Source organism: Quercus suber, unplaced genomic scaffold, assembly GCF_002906115.3.
Source record: "Quercus suber isolate HL8 unplaced genomic scaffold, Cork oak 2.0 scaffold_446, whole genome shotgun sequence".
NCBI classification, from domain to species: domain Eukaryota; kingdom Viridiplantae; phylum Streptophyta; class Magnoliopsida; order Fagales; family Fagaceae; genus Quercus; species Quercus suber.
This window is the reverse complement of record NW_027069897.1, coordinates 542,185-562,952: the sequence shown is the minus strand read 5'-3', so window position 1 is coordinate 562,952 and position 20,768 is coordinate 542,185. Positions and strand designations below refer to the sequence as shown.

Below are 20,768 nucleotides of genomic sequence, written 5' to 3'. Positions count from 1 at the left end.
TTAGCGTGTTTACATAAATGCTCCATTTTCAATAAACCACAGTAACATTGTAGCCAACTATAGCATCACCGGTGGTGAGATCAAACCAATGTGTCTAAGCAATGGCATAGCCACGTGCTAGCCGGAAAAACCCGGTTCCACCAACGATTGGCATCTCTAGCCAAGTTCTTGCCAAGAAGGCTAATAGAGCTACCAATATGAACTCTTTCCCCATTTGTCTGCTAACAATGACATGACTTAGATGATCATCTTAGAGTCCCATTGATTTGAAGCCATGATGCATTTGATCTAATTGTGCATGGTGTCCAAGGTGAAAAGGTTATGTTGGATCACTATGCACTCTTGGCGCGATGATCACTTTACAATTATAAGTATTTGTGGAGTGTAAAGAGCAAGAGTTAGGATTCAAGTCTCAGAAGAAAGCTTTACACATATACACTTAAGATTAGGATAAATAGAACTATCTCATATATATATATATATATATAAAAAAAAAAAGTTACGTCGGTCAAAATAAAATTTGAGATAAACATAAAGATTAATCATAACTTAGGACAATATCATTTTAATAATGTCTTGTTCCCAAAACTTAATACACAATACCTGCCCTTTGCCCATATATGCCAGCAAGATTATTAGCCCAACTTGATTACATTGTCGCCATAGTTGAACTGTAGTTGATATATATATCACCACAAACTAGCATAATCAAACCTAATGATTCATAAGTATCAATGCAAGTTCTAAAACTTTGAATGGAGGCTAGGTGTTTGGGCTTCAAGGTTTAAATGAAGGAGACTTCCTAATCTTAGTAGCTTGCTCGAAGCCATATGAAATTTCAATCAACTTTGGCTCTGAACCTTTAAGTCCCCCAAAGCAAATACCAAATGGCACCCCTTTACTATCATATCCTGCAGGGACACTAATTCCAGGGAAGCCCCCAATTGCGAGGACAGAAGTAACACTAATTCCATAAGGTCCTAAATATGGAGTCACCAATGCATCAAGGTTATGCTTTATCATCAACTTCACAAAACCATCTCTCGTCAGCCTTGCCATATCTTGTAATGCTGTCTTCTCTTTGTTACTAGACCATTTGTGGCTTGAGCTTCTAGAAAAAGGTTCTGCTTATATTCCTTGATCTTTTCCTGCATGGCCATGCAAGTAAATCTTCATTATTTGAGATGTGCCATGCCTTTGTTGCAATAATGAAAAACATGAAGGGAGCAGAATATATTGTGTAGATGAAACTTATAGACAGTTCTTTAATTAGGTGTTATAACTTGGGTTCTCAGTGAATTATATAGTTAAATTGAATTGCTTTTAAAAAGATAACACATTTATTCAATTAGGGAACCAAATATATAACACATAAGAACTTTATTTAAGTTTTTCCTATTGGAGTTACGTTGCTCAATAAAGTACATAGTTAAACTTAATTGTCTTTGAAAATGATATCACTATATATCTTTACACCATTTGGTCAATTCAACTGTAGGGTTAAGTTCAATTAAGGAACCTAAAGTACAACTCCTAAAGATCTGTATCTAAGTTTCGCCCTATGGAATAATGCTACAACATTTTTCATAATTGTTAAGTTGGCAAGCTATTATTAATTCTCATATAAGCTTTTACCACTGACATTAACAACTTGTTATCTTGTTAGTTGTGACTCTAAACATATTGAAAATGGAGCATTTATGTAAACNGATATGTTCCTACAAAAATTGAAATTCAATTTCTTGATTTATATCTTTCATTTTTGGAAACTTATAAAGTTCTTTTGTTAAGCTAGACCAATGAACCTATAAAACCCTTCAAATTGTATTTGATTAAACCCAAGTATTGTATACATTCCGGCATTTGCCTAGTGGAAAGAAGTAAGAAAAATGGTGGTTAGATCAATTTCACATTGTTCATTTAGAGGAAGAAACATTTTTGTTTTGTTAATTGGAGTTCAGAATCACACACTGTATATGTTTAAAAGACTTGGATGACACGATCGATAATTCCACTTTAGGTCAATGAAGTTAATACTGTACCGTACCGGCCGATACGGCTGGTATTTGTCGTTCCGGTGGATAAAATGGTACCGAAACACCCTTAAATTGTACCACTCAAAATACTGGTCTATACCGGACTATGCCAAACGTACCGGCGAATACCGGCCATTTTGGGCAGAAAGTAAAAACGGCCGGTACAAAAAGCTTCTTAAAAAAAACACAAAACACAAAACAAAACATAAAAGTACCAAATGGCTCATGTCGCCTTCAAGCCCAGCACCACTTTGTTGGTCGTTGTCAACATTTAGCTGATTATCCCTTCCTCTTCCTCCTTCAGTTTCGTTCCTTTCACTTCCCTTCTTTATTATTTTTTTTTTCACTTCTTCTTATCTGTTGTTTAGACTAACAGCTGCATCCCTTGGTCCTTTTGTTTTGTGTGGTTCTTGTGGTCTTATTTTGTGTGTACTAACACCACACGTGTAGACTTTGAAATTTGAAACAAGTTTGAAATTTCAATTACATCATTTATTTCAAATTTTCAACTATTGTCTTTTTTTTTTTTTTTTGCTAAATATTCAACTATTGCCAGTTGCCACTCACTAGTTTTATATTTTTAATAATTAATAGGCAGTTATGTGAGCTAGAGATAAACAATAAATGAAATATTACATGTTTATAAACATGGTCCTAGAGATTTTGTGTGTATATATATATATATAAATAAATATAAAATAACGGTAAACCCGAAACGGTACACTGGTATTGACCGGTATCCAAAATATATCGTACCGCTGACCAAACCGGTACAACCTCCAGTACGGTATTGACTCCCTTGCTTTAGGTAGTTGAATGTAATTTTGCAACATTTGAAATTTTGATATATGATTTTCACTGTGGTTGTAAATCAGCATCTACGCCTAAATTAGTTTTTGGCTTTTGCAATACAACTCAGAAAAAAAAAAAAAAAAAAAAAAAAAAAAAAAAAAAAAAAAAAAAAAAAAAAATGACAAAACCTTTTTCTTGGAGAAGTAGAAGATAGAGTTCTGTTGGAGAAAATTGCTTTTTGCCCTTTCAAAAAAAAAAATCCAGCATTTTTCCTCTTTCTCAAACTAAATAGGGAAATGCCCCTCTTTTGAAAATCGAGTGTTTGAAAATCGATTTAGGCCCTATAGCGGCGTTTTTAAGGACCCTATAGTGACGTTTTAAGGACCTATAGTGACGTTTTGTAACTCAATTTTCATAAAGTCGAGTTACATGCAATTTTTTTCTTTTTTTTTAACCTATAACTCGACTTTATGAAAATCAAGTTACAAAACGTCGCTATAGGTCTTTAAAACGTCGCTATAGGGTCCTTAAAAACGCCGCTATAGGGCCTAAATTGATTTTCAAAAACTCGATTTTCAAAAGAGGGACATTTTCCTAATTAGTTTGAAAAAGAGGGCAAAATGCTGGATTTTTTTTTAAGGGGCAAGAAGCAATTTTGTCCGAGTTCTGTTTAAATTGATTATCTCTGACATTTCTCTCAAATTACTTTTTTTTTTTTTTTTTAAGTGTAAAATGGTCTTTTATTACGAAGATTTTGAAACATGCTTAGACATGAAATTCGTTCTAAGTTGCTATTTGAAAGTATTGGCATATTTAATTGAAACTAGATATATATATATATATATATATTTCATAAAATTAAATTTTATTTTCAATTTTATGTAGCTATAAAAATTGCTTTTTTTTTTTGGGTCAAGGACTCATTAATTAAGCTCATAGATTACAAAATAAGAGTTAGTACTTTCCTACGATAATAACATGCTCTGAGAGAAAAATATATACTCTTATACATATATATATATATACAAGATAAAATTCTATCTAATCTAATTTAAGTGTATATGTGTTAGTTTCTTCTTGAGACTTGAACCTCACCTTGCCTACACTCCACAAGCATTTATACTTTATATTAAAAATAATGGAGTTGCTTAATTATAGGGAAATCAATATAATTGAACTCTTAAAATAATATCAATTGGTAGAATTGGTGATAAAGGAAAGAGATGTTGTATATGAATCGTTCACATATCTTCTAAATGCTAAGCCTTTGCTTATGCAACAGCTTTATAGGAAAGATAGAAAGAAAAGGAAATGATTCTTCAAGTGAATCAGCCTCCTAATAAAGAGAGAGAGAAATAAAGAGATTAAAAGAATTGAGATTTTGTTATCAATTTGCATAACCAACACAGCCCTTTATGATGTGCATGAAATATATACAATAAAGTACCCTCATATTTACATATTTAGCCTCATTTTTATGCTAATTTGTAACTAATTATAATCTATCTTTGTTTTATAGGTTATAAAGTTTTTACATGCTAGTGGACTTTATTTGAGACAGAATGACAGATTCTAATTCAGGTGGGCTGAACCCAAATCAGACTTGAAGGCCTATAAGATGTGAATAAAGCCTAATCATAAGTGCAAGACAAAGAAAAGAAGGAAGTTACTGACGTGGCCATACTAGAGCAATTTACAATAAAGTTGAATGCTCAAGCTGGGCCAATTGACTCAAGCCAACTTATATCCGGCCCAATGTGAATTAAAAGAAGAATATAGCAAAGAAAGGGTTGAGGCATAAAAAATGAATATAAAAAGCCCACTAAGTATTTAACTTGGATCTGTTGAGATGGCTAGTAATGCAATGGGCCAATGGCTTTGAACGGTATTTTATTTGAAAGTCTTGTAGCATACTTGTTAGTGGGCCTTCACCGAAACACTAATAAGTGAGTTGTAGTTGTAGAGGCTACTTGGGCTTCCATGATAGAATTGAGACTATTTTTTTCTCTATTATATTTGTTTAGTTTAATGTCTAGTATTTTTTTTTTTTTTTTGGTGTGTTTTATTTCAATTACTATGAGTAGCTAAATTTTCAATTAGGGTTGATGATGAAACCTTGTTAAAGATTATCAGTAGTATTTATGTTATTTAATTTTTCCCACAATAGTTGTTCTTTAATAATTTAAATTGTTCTTACTTCATATCAATTGACTAAGATAGAATTCTAGATATGAGTTCAATAATGTTTTTCTCATGATTCAGGATTTATCTTAATTAATTGAATGCTTGGTTTATTATTTCTTGATTTTAAAATTGGATATCTTTGGTGATTTGTTTGGCTACGAATACAATTGATGATTTAATTTTATACTTAGGAAGTGAAGAAAAGCATGCTTTAGATTTTTAAAACATGGTTTTTAATGAGAATATTTTATATGATAGCAAGATTGATTTCTAGATTATCATGCAATGGGTTAGGAAAAATTAATGATCATATATATATATATATATATATATGCTGATATGAATTAACAAGACGGATTCCAAAACCTTAATTCCTTTCTCTTGATTGTTTAATCTCTTTATTGGTTTATGTTATATCTTTTGCTTAGTTTATTTAATTTCAAAACAACAAATTTTTATCAAACTAGATTATGATTAATTTGATTAAAGATTTGATTAATTTTCCTACGTTTATTCAAGTCTTTGTATATTCGATCTCATTCTTGTTAAACTATATTTCAGTACGGTTCGTATACTTGTGAGTACTTTAAAATTTCACAACATCTTAACTCAACCTTTACACTCTAACTTCCAGTAACAAACTCCATTCACTAACTTCTAGTAACTAACTCTAGTTGTCACTTAACTAACTAACTTGTAGGAATCTTCAACATACAATACTCACCCCTACTCTCAGTACATCACATATAGTCTATAACCTTTGATCACAATCACGTTAGACTCCTAACATTAACCTCCCCATCAAAACATCTTGCCCACAAGATGTGATTATTGTTGCCGAAGAGTGAATAAGTCCTCCTAAGTAGCATCATCAGGAGATCTCTTTGCCACTAAATAAGGAGTTAAGTGATAGTTCTACGCCTTAAACGATGAGATCTTGTCTGTAATACAGCTATAGGTTCATGTGATAAAATAGCCTGAGAATCACAAAAGGTAAGGTGGAAATAGGAACAGTTTGCAATCCCAATTTAGCTTTCAGACATGAGACATGGAAGACAGGATGGATGGCTGGGAGAAAATGGGCAAATGCCCCTTTCAAAAAAAAAAAAATCCAGCATTTTGCTCCCTTTCCCAAACTAATTAGGGAAATGTCCCTCTTTTGAAACTCGATTTTCTTCAAATCGAGTTATTAAAAAAAAAAAAAAAATCTGAAGCCCTATAGCATCATTTTTAAGGAGCCTATAGTGACGTTTTAAGGACCTATAGTGGCGTTTTGTAACTCGATTTTCATAAAGTCAAGTTACAAGCAAATTTTTTTCTTTTTTTTTACCTATAACTCGACTTCATGGAGATCGAGTTACAAAATGTCATTATAGGTCCTTAAAATATCACTATAGGCTCCTTAAAAACGCCGCTATAGGACTTAACTAACTCGATTTTGAGAAAAACGATTTTCAAAAGAGGGGCATTTCCCTAATTAGTTTGAAAAAGATGGCAAAATGCTTGATTGTTTTTTTAAAAAGGGCAAAGGCCAATTTTTTCCTGGATGGCTGGACCAGCATGGAGAGCTAGTTTGTAAGCAACTTCACCAATTTTCTAAATTATCTGGAGAGGCCCAAAGAAACAAGGGGACAGCTTGTGGGAAGCTCTAAAAGCCACATACTGTTGTTTATTAGGCTGTAATCTCATATATACCCAATCACCTACTTGAAACACCCTCCCAGCCCTGTGTTTGTCACAATATTGCTTCATTCTAGCCTGGGCAGCCACTAAATTATGCTTCAGCAAGGTTAAAACCTTTTGCCTAGACCTCAAGACTGAATCCACAGCAGCCACCTGAGTAGTACCGGGTATGTAATCCTAACACCGAATTATATGTATCCGCAGGATTAATTTGGAAAAAAAGATATGCAAGAACAAACAATTTTTATTGGAAACATACAATTCATATTCTCCCAAGTTCACAATAGAGTTGATTACGAATTTTTTATTATCAAACTTTAGTTTCCTCCGTAATTTCAATTGATAAAATACAATTAAGGGTAAAAACAAATATATGGTATATCTCCCATTAATTGTTAAAACATAAATACATTATGAATAAATCTTATAACAATATCAATTAGTTGTTTGTATAATACTCCTCATTTAATTGTTTAAATGATGTGAAATGACACAAAATTGTCATTCACATATTACATAAGAATTTTTCTCATTATGTATATTGTATTTTTTTAACATTAGGTGAGTATGAACTTTATTCTCTACCCTTTTTAATTATTCTTAGTGTCCGTTTGGAATAACTTGTTTTGAGCACTTTTAGTAAGGCTTTAATAAAATGTAATTTCTACCTTTTTCAATCAAAAAAGTAAACTGTAATTAGGGAAAAAAAAATGTGTTGAACTGAAATAAATTAGGGAAAATAAAATGGCTAATAATTCATGATAAACATAAACTTGGAGAAAAAGAAAATTATGGGTGAGTAAGGCCTAATCAAAAATCGATTAATTCAAAACATAGGAATGGAGAGAAAATATATATTTTACTTTTTAAAGGGATTATAATTGGAGATATCATTTTTTTAGTACATAAATTCATATTAAAATGGGAAATACCTTGCCTTGAGCTTGAGTGCAATATATTAAATGATTTGTTTATGAAATTGGAAATAACAAATTAGGTTTACGAGAAAATCTAGAAATTGATCACTAATCTACCTTCAATATCTTCTATATAATAGTTCTCAATAATATATATATATATATATATAAACTAAAGAGCAATGACTACAAGTAATGTAATTAAAGAAACAGATTAAGAACAGAAATTATGAGTACACAACCAAGTAATGTAATTAAAAAATATATACTTGTATCTTATTACTGTCAGTTAAACTTGTTTCTACATTTCTTTTACATGTTGCACAGCACACTTCATACATTTCTTTTACATTTGTACAGTTCTACTTATGAGAATTCTCAAGATTATAATGCATTCATTTTTTATTTTTTTTATAGGTAAGATTATAATGCATTTATCAAACAGATAAATTCTCAAGATTAAAGTTTTTACATACATACATAACCAATTCATACTTCCTAGGAGTTAAACAGATAGTTAATACCAAAAACTCAAATGGCTATGTATGGGCAAACTTAACCAGTCATAACTCAAATCCTAATAAACTAATTGACAATGAATTGAGTAAAATTTTACAAGAGATGGTTTTTTTCCAACAAAACTTCTTGTTAGACACAGGCAGAAAACAAATCATAGAAACTATTCCTCAGTCTCATCCACATTAGTTACTATTCTTATCTCCGCTATTCAAATCCCTCCAATTTACAACCTGATCCTACATTGCAACCAAAATCCTAGGATCTGGGCTTCAATTCAACATTGTCATAATTGCATCACTACTTGAGATTTTCTTTGTATCCCAGTCAGTTGCAAAAATATACAAGCCCTTATCAATAGTTTGGCTTGCTTCTCAGAAAATTTTAACCATATTCTTCAACATTCAAGAGATGTTAAAAACCACCAAAGATGCACATGAAAGTTGTTTTCAAATCTAATTCACACCAAAGTCACTATTTGTTTCTATTCAAAATTTCCTTTGTTATAGGAAAACAAAAAACATTAACAAATGAAAATATATGTTCTTATAATTCCAGAAATTTTTTTAAAGAATTCCAGAAAGAAACTCACGATAACAAATGGGGGTTTGGAGCTCTTCACATTTGCAACAAAAACCCAGATTTCTCCCACCATGCATACCACCCAGATCAGCAAAATCAAGGATGAAAATAGTACAAAAGTTTCAATTATGATCAATTTCATACAGGAAGAGATTAAAGAAAATCAACACATACGACCATTTGACTAGACAGTCTTTTCTTCTCGCCAAAAGGTGTTTCAGGGTCAAGAAAGTCCCCAGAATTCTCTTCCTTCCCCCCACGCTTTACCATTTTCTTTTCACTCTTTTTTCTATTAGTTGATGTTTGTTGCGCCTAAAAAAAATGGAACACACTAATCATTATACACAATCCTCATATGCATTAATAATTCATTAAAGCAAGTCATGCAAATATATGATCCACTCTACAAAAAATATGTTCTTGTTACCTGCAGTTTAGCAGCTTTCTCTAAAGCCTTTTGCTTTTTCAATTTCTTCTCCCTTACCTGCCAGAAAATTATGCATTCAATTTGACCAATAATTATCTTTAAAAAAGGTTAAAAGTTATTCACATGGAGAAAATAACTTTCAAGAATAAAATGCAATGTTTAACTGCAAATTTAGGGGTCGTTTAGTACATGTGTTTAAACACATATTTTCAGTTTTTAAATAGCATTTTACGCGTTTTCACACACCTTTCATCCACATGTATTTCTAAAAAATACAGACAATGCTACTAAAAGAACGTTACCAAACGGCCCCTTACTTTCTATCCAGTTCTTGTTCTAAAAGAGAAAATAATTGAAGTAAAGAAAAGTTACTATGAAAAAAATATAATAAGAAAATGGAAGTAAGAAAACATAATATATACCATACTAGGGTTAAAGATATTAGGTTTATAAGTAAATTATGTGTAATGATCCAAGAGATCTATGTTGTAAGCTCAAGTAAACCTAACCCTAGCCTCTATATATACCATACTTGGGTTCATTGTAATCTAAAAGGCATGGACACTTCATTTGGAGTGCTGTACCTGTGTCAAATCCATGTCCTACCCACCGTGTCATATTATAATTTTTCAAAAATTGCTTATGTAGCACCTGTACCCATATCCATGTCCGCGCTTCCTAAATTGGAATGCACAATTGAGAATACAATAAAGATATATCCGCCAGGGTTTTATATTGTGAACATAGGCCATAAGGCCAACCCACATATTTGAGCTCACTATGACCCAATAGATGATTTCAAATGAACAATTTAAAGTCCCACATCTTCAAAGGTAAGCCGGTTCCTCTCTCTCTCTCTCTCTCTCTCTCTCTCCCCACTATTCACATTAAGCATGAGGGGGTCAAATTCCAAACACTCCAAACATTATATATATATATATATATATTATCACACATCCAACGTCTTCAATTCAAACAAATGGAACCAAAATTACAAGGCAAGTAAACAAATACATCACAATTAGCAACTCACTTAGGAAGCACAAACATTTCATTTGAGATGCCATACACGTGTCCTACCAGTGCCCGAGCTTCCTAGCAACTCACTCTAATAGAAAACAAACTACACACACTCGTGTGTGGGTTGGGTTCAAGTTACCTTTGTTGTACTTGTACACCACTTAATAACTTTTTAAATAATCAATATTTCAAAAATCCCACAGTTAAATTACATATTCTCCTTATTCTTAAGACGTTTCATGTGAATCAAATGCTATTTTTATTATTCCATCTACAATTTTAAATACAAAAAATTTAAATTTAAACAATGATATAGCTATTAATTTTAGATCATCTTGAAATTTTGCAAGCATTTAGAGTGTGTGAAAAAAAAATCTATCTAATTGTGGATTTTTTAAAATTCGCATTTAATAAAAAAACATTGAGTGTTGTAAATATAAATTGAACTCAACCATATATATATATATATATTAACAATTAATCAAATACATCACAATCAGCAACTCACACTCAGAGAAAACAGACTACATATATATAAATTAGCAGTTTGTCAAACGCAATACAATCACTATCAGCAAACTATACATATGTAAATGCATGGTAATATTGCGAATAAAAACCACAACTATAAATAAAAATAAAAACCTTCTCTATTTTTTTCTTCTTCTTCTTCTTCTCGTTTTCAATTTCCTGATTCTTCTCCAAAAGCACTTGAGAATGATAGAAACAAAAGGTGAGGTTGCGTTTTTTTCCAAACATAGAATTCAGAATCATCAAACACAAACAGTCATATTGATTCCGCATTTGCGAATTGAAAATTTTTACCATTTTGTTATTTGTATTTGACAAATATCAAACATGCGATTGTGTACGCCTTGCTAACAACCTTTCACAAACCCTCCTCCCTGCCTCTTCGTCAATTTCTTTCTCTTCTATCTTTCTTCACTCTTCAGAAGAAAAAAAAATAATAATAAAAGAAGAGAGAGAACAAGAGACTATAAAAGAGAGAGACCTCATAAAAAAGAAGAAGAAGAAGAGAGTGACGGTGACAGTTTTAGTGACTCACTCCGCCAACCACGCCGCCACTGCCACCGCCACTGCGTTCATACATGCCTCAAGTTGCTGCCGCCACCGCTGCTGCCGCTGCAGCCTCCAGCCTCCATCCGGAATCCCCATCTGCTTTAAGTATGATTTTTCTCTGTACAATTATAAGATTTGTGAATTTGTCATCTGTGATTGTGTGTGTGTGTTAGGGAGTCTCTGTGTTATTTTTTTTTTGCATCTGCTGAGAGTGTCTAAGATAGTGAGAACTGAACAGAAAATAATTTTATGCAAAATCGTAGAAATAGTCTATACAGAAAACAGTGAACAATTTTTATGAAAAAACAATGAACAATTTTAATTAATGTAGACATTAAATTCATATTTCGAAATTAAAATCTCTATATTTTACAATACTTCTATTTAAATAAATAAAAACATAAAAAAGCTACTTTTTTTTATCTTTATGTTTATTTGTTGATTATCCCCCAAAAAAAAAAAAAAAAAATTTACACAGTACTTGAGTTTCTTAAACTCAAGTACCGTAGAAATAAAATTTTTTGCATTTTATTTATAAAAGGTACTTGAGTCTGGTATACTTGAGTATTGTGTTGCATGGTACTCAAGTTTACCAAGCTCGAGTACCACATAATTTTTTTTAATCATACAAATTCCAACTCAACAGTACCACTGATGAGGAAACTTGAGTTTGCCATTTATTTCCAAAACAGTATTTTTTTGCTAAAAATTTCCAAAAAAGGTGGTATTTGGCCATTTTGGCCTGATTTTTGCATAGTGAAACACTGTTTAAAGACCAAAACACCTTCTTTTTCTTTTTTCTTTTTTCTTTTTTCAGCTATTTCTTTCTCCTCGCTTGCGCATAGGTGGTTAGGTACAACTCTCTCTCTTTCCCCAGCAACTCTTCCCCTCTCTCTCGATCAGTAGCTCTTCTCCTCATTCTCATTGTTCAGTTGCTCCTCTCCTCAAATCCTGCTGTACATGTAATCATAAATGCCTAGAGCAAAATCATCAATGACACCACCACCGCGACCCCACTGCTCCACCGCTGTAATGAAATCCCTAAGCCCCAAATCAAAATTTTTTCAAAGCCCTAAATTACATCCCTAAACCATCATCAACACCACCATCCGTAGCTTTTTTTCATTGTAGTATCAACTGATTGGGCCATTTGGTTTTCCCTTAGAAATCCACAAGGTTTTCCCCACCTTTTGATTCTGCTGTGATAGTTTACATTCATATAAATAGATAATTTGTTTGATAATGACAGATTTTGTTGTGGGCTGTTGACTTCAATTGCTAGTTTTAACAATCATGTCCCAGTAGGAAAGCGACAAAGGTTTCAGTGAAATCACTGAAATTTGCTTCTCTTATATAAAAATCAAAATTCAGTGGTTGAAGGCGTATATGTTATACTTTGTTTTGGTGTTTGAACCATTGCCATAGCTCTTTGAGTTGGTTTATCCTTTTTGTCTCCTTATACATTGAAATCCTATCTTTCAGTTAATTCTGGCACTAGATTGTTGATCAAAAACTAGTTCTATATTTTGGATATTATATGTTGATTCTGATACATGTATTTTTTGCTGCCTGCTGATTTTTGATTCTGATACATCATACATGTTTGTTTTTGCTGCCTACTGTTTTTTTGATTTGGGAAAAGGAGAGATATGCACGAGAGAGAAAGGGAGCTAGAAACAAAAAGAAAGAAACAAGCTATGCACGAGAGAGATAAAAAGAGCTGGAAAATAAAAATAAAAAGCTTTCGTTTTTAATTGTTTTTGAAAATGGTGTTTTGGTCTTTAAATAATATGCCATTAAGTAAAATCATGTGCAAGTAATGTATTATTAATTTCTGTCTAACTTAGCAGTAGAACTAACGTTGGGGTGCAAAATGTAACAAATGTCATAGTTTATGGAGCAAAACATGGATTCGAATAGTTTGGGGTGCAAAGTGTAATCTGGTATATAGTTTAAAGTGATAAAGTGTAATTTCTCCTAATTTTTATGAAGGGTCTGCCTCCACTCTCTTTCAAAATTCTTCAGTTTTCTTTTGTTTTTATCCGGATGAAAAACACGTGGCACATAAAACATATGAAGGTCAAAAACATGCCCACATGCCCACATCATTTATCTCCATCTTACCCACCCCTTTCACTCAACAACCTCCATTCACAAACCCACCTCCCATATACACCAACAATCTTGGCAAACGGACGGCAAGGAGCCAACAGAATGGTGCCGGAGATGCCACCCACTACCACCCATGGTGATTTTCATCTCCTTAGAAAGGCGACTTGGTGATTGTCAATTTTCACTTTTTGTTCATCACCAGCTTGCACTTTTTGGTCTCTGAGAATGTGTAAGAAAAGAGATGAAATTGAAATCTTGAAGCTTTTATAAAAAAAAATGGAAATTGAAGTCTTGTATATGGGTAAGTTACCTTCCTTTCTTACACTACTTCCTCTCCTCTTCTTCTCAAAGCCGCATAGAAGAATGTCCCAATTATGGTTGGTCCCAGCAAAGCAACCATTTTCTTTTAAGAAAACAAAAAATAAAAGCACAGTAGCTGCAAAACCTTTGTAGCATTGCTATTTGTTGCCATGCGTGTTAGTGGATGGCGTCTCTAGCACAATTCTGATGGTCCTTGCCGTCCGTTTGCCAAGATTGTTGGTGTATATGGGAGGTGGGTTTGTAAATGGAGGTTAGTCCGGCTTTTTTTTTTTTTTTGATACATGATAGGATTTTACTCTAACTTAATCTAAATGTATATGTGTGTGAAGCTTCCTCCTAGAGACTTGAACTCCGGCCCTTACCCTTTACACCCCACAAGCACTTATACTTGTGGAGTGACCATCGCACCAAGGGTGTGCGGTGGTAAGTTAGTTCAGCTATGAGTCCAAACGTTTTGTCCTATCTCTCCTACTCCAATATGTAAGCCTATTTAATTCAAATCTAATTTTCAGCCTTTTATTATTTAGTTTCCTAATATAAAACAAAAACCAAAAAATTTCCTAGCTCTGCCGCTGGATAGAGTATAATCTTGATGCGTTGGTAACTCCATATTTAGGACCTTCAGGTATTAGTGTTACTTCTACCCTTGCAATTGGGGGCTTCCCTAGAAGTAGTGTCCCTGCAAGATATGATAGTAAAAGGGTTCCAATTGGTATTTGTTCTGGGAGACTAAAAGGTTCAAAGCCAAAGTTGATTGAAATTGCATATGGCTTCGAGCAAGCTACTAAGATTAGGAAGCCTCCTTCATTTGAACCCAGTGATGAAGCCAAAAACGGTCGTTAGTCAATGACCTCGTCTAAGCTTGGACGAGGAAATTTTCCCTGCAAAGATGAGAGAAAAAGACACCGGAATGGTGTAAGCCAATGGTTCTCTGATGATTAAGTCAATAGGATCAATATCTCTTAGAAAATCAGAATGAAATTCTGTCTGTTTGAATTTGTGTACCTTTCTCCTGGTACTTGGTGGCTTATTTATAGCTCTAGTACAACTATTAGAAGGCTCATTATGAGTGTAACTGATGGCAGTCTCTTAATGTCTCTTTTGGCTGTTTTGAGTAACATCTACTTGAACTGGCTCATGGTTAGCCTTTTTGACCATTAGAGCTCGTTGGTTATGAAACCATTTATAACTGTATCATTAATGCGATGTAGTCATCTTCTCATGGATGGTCTTGTAGATTGGATGCTTGTCATCTATATGGACGAGCCTGTAGATTTAATATTTGTCCATTGCATTGATGAGCATGTAATTTTAATACTCGTCACCTGGTATGGTTGGTGACTTGGTAAACTTGTTTTTTTTTTTTTTTTTTTTTTTTTTTTTTTTTTTTTTTTTTTTTTAAGGTTGGTAACTTGGTAGACTTGTATATTTGTTTGAGCTGTTTCTTGATGACAGTACAATTAGCCACGCATATTCCTCAAAAAATTACTGATGGTAGACCGAAGCATTATCGCACTCTGCACATTGGTCTAACTCTTTTGCATTTTTTAAACCCGCCAAAAGTTTGTCCGGCTATATAGGTGGAAAATAAAAATAGTGACTTTTTTGTCAAACCATGAAGATGCATGTGAAGAAAAAAAAAAAATGTATTTATAAGGTGGGGTTTGGATACACATTGCGTTTTCACGTTTGCGTTTTTTGCTTTCTTTTTTTTTTTTTTCAACGCGTGAACAGTAACATTACATGGATCCACTGTGCAGGAGACAAAATACACTGTTTACGCACTGTTCACAAGTCCCACAGTACTATTCACACATTTAAAAATTATTTTACTACAGTGTTTTCAATTTTCAGTTTCAGTAAAAATAAGTTATATCCAAACAGACTATAAGATTGAAGAATAAACTGATATCATCAGCATGTCGGATTTGATTTTTGACACCGATAATTATAGCCGAGCACAACTCTTTTGACATCTTGATTCATATTAAAGATATTTAGTAACAAACTAAGTAAAAATATGCTCATTCCAATTACAATATGTAATATAAAAACTATTGTGTGCTAAACGTTAATTCTTTTTAATACCAATTATTACGCTTCTTCTATCTGACACGTTTCAATCAAAATTCTTGGGTCCAGATTCTTGTGCAATGTGTCATAAAAGTTAAAATGGAGAAAATGTCTCTGCTTCTCCCCAAAAAAAACAAATATATATATATATATATATACATATCTTCCACTACAAAGAGCCTCCTTACCCTGTTAACTTTGTGTGAGTGAAAGAGAAAAAGAGAATGATAAAGCTAGCTCTAGTTCTATTGCTTTTCTCAATAGGCATTGCCACACCATTGGTGCACAGCACGAATGAAGTAGATGAATGGATCCAAAATCTGCATCATGCCAAAGAGAAAGTCTCTAGGCTCCATTTTTACTTTCATGACACACTATCAGGCAAAAACCCAAGTGTAGTGGAAGTAGCCGAAGCTTCAATGACTAAGAAATCACCCTCCTTGTTTGGACTACCCAACATCTTTGATGACCCATTAACAGAAGGGCCTGAACCCACCTCCATGCTTGTGGGTCGAGCTCAAGGTCTATATGGGTCCACTGGGCAACAAGAACTAAGCCTACTTGTGGCCATGAACTCTGTTTTCACAACTGGGAAATTCAATGGTTGCAGTCTCACTATTTTGGGCAGGAATGCAGCTTTACAACCACTGCGTGAGATGCCAATTATTGGTGGGACTGGTGCTTTCCGATTGGCTCGTGGATTTGTGACAGCAAAGACGTATTTTTTAAATCTTACCTCAGGAGACGCTATTGTCAAATACCATGTTGTGGCTATACACTATTGAGCTATAATAATGGGGAGTCCATTCTCTTTCAAAGGGTCACATAGTGCTTGTTCATTTCAATACCAAATTTGTCTACTTTGTTGGACTTTGTTATTTATTTATTTATTTTTTGAATCTTTTTATGTTTTGCATTGTTGAATGTGTTGGGGTTGTCGTGGAGTATAAGCATTAGCCCATATGTTTGATTTTCGGAAACTGTTATTTTGAGATACATTTAAAGTCATTAGAGATTTTGCAAAGAATTGGATTTTAACTAAAGAGACTTAGCTGCCTAGGCCTAAAGATTCTTTTTGATAAACCTTCAAGATTTTTTATTTGTTGTAAATCAATCAATCTGAATCCTCAAATCTGGAAGATCGCCAATTGTGGGAATAAAAAATACTCGGAATCAAGATATAGATCATTGGATTCTAATCGTCACAACTAATTTATAAAATAAGGAGGTGATCTACAATAGGAGAGATGAACAAGTAAAATCAAAGCTTGGACAGGCATTTAGATAATGAAAGCAAACTAATTTGAAGCAAGGGGCCCAACTCTATTTTGTCTTGGGTCTAAACTAAATTTAAACTGTATTATATATGAAAAAAAAAAAAAAATTTATGGAATGTCAAGAGAGCCTTGCTCCATATGTGGGTCCATCTCTGGTTGTTATTGGCTGGTAGGTAAAAAAGTAATTTCAATTATGGGTTCAAATGAAAACTAGTAACAATTTATCACCTAGATTTGTTGTGAAAATGTTATTAACGTGGCACTTCTCTTCGTTAAAACCCTAGACTAAATTTGACTAGACAAGTCATTAGTCTCAACTGGTCTAAGTTTAATCTATCCTGTCAGTCTAGTCCAACTTTTAATCTTCGGCCTACATTGTTGGGCTTCCAATTAAGATTGCTGGGCTTTTTTTCCATTCAATTTGGGCTTTATTTTTAAATTATCAAAAACTATATATATATATATATTGTTAGGTTCTAAAGATTTATGAATTTATGTATTTAGAACTCTAATGTATAATGTTGGCCAATCATGATCAAAACAATATGGTTAGTCTTATTTAGGCTTGCTCAAAGTTATATTTTTCATGTAAAGTTGGAATCGAGAGGCTGCAGATGCATTGGTGCATTTCGGCCTAGCTCGATCGATCGAAAGTTAGACTCGATCGATCGAATCTCGGGCAGAATGCTTTTCTGCAGAATTTTTCAACTCAGTCCTAACTCATTAAACATTTTGGGTTTTCTGTTTTTACCCTAGGTATAAAAGGCAAAACCTTAGCCACATTTTTAGAGTCGCTCATGTTGTATTGTTGCTCATACTTTTCTGTTTTGTGTAAATCTCTTGTGAGATCTAGAAGAGCTTTCTTTTACACAAAGCTTAGGATTTTCAAGGTAGAGATAGTATCAACATCTTGATGATCAACTCGGTTACTGCCATTGGATCTTAAAGAATAACAAGCATGGGTGCTTGTAGCTGATTGGAGAATCCAAGAAAGAAGGAGTCCGTGGATTCGGAGCTTGCACGTGGTCGTGTCAGTAAGTTCTACTGGTGGGTAGCATTAGGAAGTCAAGCGGGGAGCTTGTAAGTCCTTTTGTATGAACTTTGATTCTTTCGCATAGTGGATTCAGGTTTACCTTGAGGATAGCTAGGTCAAATCATCCCCAGGTTTTTACCGTGTGATTTCCTGGGTGATCATATCATTGAGTTAGTTATTATTCCGCTGCTTTATATTTTTAATATGATTGTATGTTTATGATAACCTAGAATTGCATAAATTGACTAAGTTAATCACTTGGCTAATTAACTAGGTTAATCTGGTTGGTTTAAGGGGTCTAAATTTCTATCAAGTGGTATCAGAGCAAGTAGCTCTCTTGTTTAAGATTTTTTGATCTCTAAGCTGATCCTTGACCCCTGTTGTCATGGAGCATGGACACTCTCTCGTTGTTCCTCCTCACTTTGATGGGAATAACTATGCTTATTGGAAAGTAAGGATGAAAGCATTCCTGAAATTCATTGATGAGAGAGTTTGGAATTCCGTTGAGTACGGATGGAAGAAGCCCACTACTCCTATAAGTGAGTGGCAAACTTCTTAAAAAGAAGCAGCTGGTTTCAGTAGCAAAGTATGAATGCCATCTTTAATGCTGTTTCCACGGAGGAATTTAAGAGAATCTCTAATGTTGAGGTTGCTCATACTGCTTGGAAAATCCTCTAGACTGTGCATGAAGGCACAAAGGCAGTTAAGATTAACAAACTGTAGCAATTAACTTCTAGATTTGAAAGCATTAGAATGTCTGATGATGAATCTTTTGATGAATTCTATGCTAAATTAAATGATATTGTTAATTCTGCTTTTAATTTGGGTGAAATTTATGATCAACCTAAAATTGTTAGGAAGATTCTTAGATCTTTAACTGAAGATTTTAGACCTAAAGTAACTGCCATTACTGAGAGCAAGGATGTGGACTCCATCCCTGTTGATGAGCTTGTAGGATCTCTTCAGTCCTATGAGTCTGACCTACCTAAAGCTTCCAAATCCAAATCAATGGCTTTTAAGTCAGTTGATGATGTTGAGGTTAATGGATTTGATGATAAGCTCTCTGCTACAGAGATTGCGTACCTTGCCAAGAGCTTTAGAAACTTTCTTAGGAATAACAACAGAAAGGCAAGAGGTACAAACACTGCTGAACCTATAAACTTTAGGAAGAATGATCCCACTAACGTTAATAACTTTGAAAAACCTAGAGATAAAGTTGGTCAATCTTCAAACAATTCTTTGGGTGCTCAGGGTTTTGGCTGTCAAGAGTATGGTCATGTTAAATCTAAATGTCTTACATTCTTGAGGTCTAAGGGTAAAGCTATGGCTGTAACTCTTAGTGATAATGAGGTTTCTGATGATGAGTCTGGATGTAACGAGGATGGAAACTTCATTGCTTTCACTGCTACTGCTGTAGTCAATGAAAGTATATCTGTTGAAGAGAACCCTTCCGATGGGGAACTCTCTGAGGATGCAAATCTTCAAAAGGCCTATAATAAACTTTGCAAAGTTGCTGCAAATGATGTTATGAATGTTGAACTTGGCCTGAAGAAAATTGATTCTCGTGAGCTTGAAAAGAAAAATTTTCTTGTTAAATTATTTGGTGCTAATGATCTTTTGAATCATGTGAAATCTAAGAACATGCTTTTGCTTGATAAAGTTAAAAATTTGGAACATGATTTATCTGTTGCTAGATCTGCTAGTTCTAAACTTGATCAAATGTTGAATGTTCAAAAGTATCCTTCTGACAAATCTGGTTTAGGATATGTTGAAAGCATCTCTGTGTCTGCACCTACTTCTACGAACTTTGTTCCTTCATCTTCTTTTAAACCTTCCGTAAGTGAGGTTGTGAGTGAAACTGTTAAACCCCCTGTGAGTGAGGTTGTCCAACCTGTAGAAGTTTCACCCCCTAGAAAGATTAGGGTTGATCTGAAAGAGTCTAAACCTAAGGAGTCTACCCTTTCTAAGGACAAGATGCATGGTAAACCTGCTTGGGTTTGTTATTATTGTGGAAAGTCTGGACACATTCGTCCTAACTATTAGAAGTTTCAAGCTGCTAAGAGAGCAAACAAACCAAAAGTGTCTGTGCCTCAAGCACAAGATCCTATGGCACTCATTGGTGAATTGGTAAAGGCGTTGAACCTTTATTTCAATCCTGGAGTTGGAAATCACTCGAATGTGAATAAGAACTCCAATGCTCATGGTGCATCTAAACGGTTTTGGATGCAAAAGACTCGATCTAATTGAGTCTTTCTGACATGGTCCTTGTGCTTCATTGCTCATTCCTTTGTGACCATTGTTCTTTGGTGTTTGTGTTTTTGTGTTTTTCTTTCTAGGACTTGCATTGCATTACATTCATGCATTTCATTCTAGGATTTATTTGTTTTCTCTTTTAAAATTTATATAAAAAAAAGGAAAAAAAAGGAAGAAAGCAAAAATATGTTTGGCACTATTTTTCTTGGTCTTGAAAACAAGGTTGGTCAATTTATTTACACATAACATGTCTTGTGTACCTTGTTTAGCTTTGATGAGTTGATTTATTGCACTTGACTAGTTTAAACTTTGTAGTGCATGTTATGTGGGAAAGATGTTTATGGTGTTTATCACTTTGTCTTAATCTTGAAGTCACATGTTATTTGACTATCGGACTTGATCCTTTTGAGAAAGGCATAAATAACCATCTCACCACTGCTCACTAGCCAATCATGAACACCT

At 33.7% G+C, this 20,768-nt stretch overlaps 1 protein-coding gene across 1 annotated transcript; it reads left to right on the top strand.

Annotated features, from left to right (window-relative positions):
* The first annotated feature begins 15,967 nt into the window (after nt 1-15,967).
* On the top strand, nt 15,968-16,528 carry LOC111985747 (dirigent protein 23). Its single transcript, XM_024017397.1, has one exon. It carries the CDS (start codon nt 15,968-15,970, stop codon nt 16,526-16,528), a length of 561 nt encoding a protein of 186 aa, XP_023873165.1.
* The last annotated feature ends 4,240 nt before the right edge of the window (nt 16,529-20,768 follow it).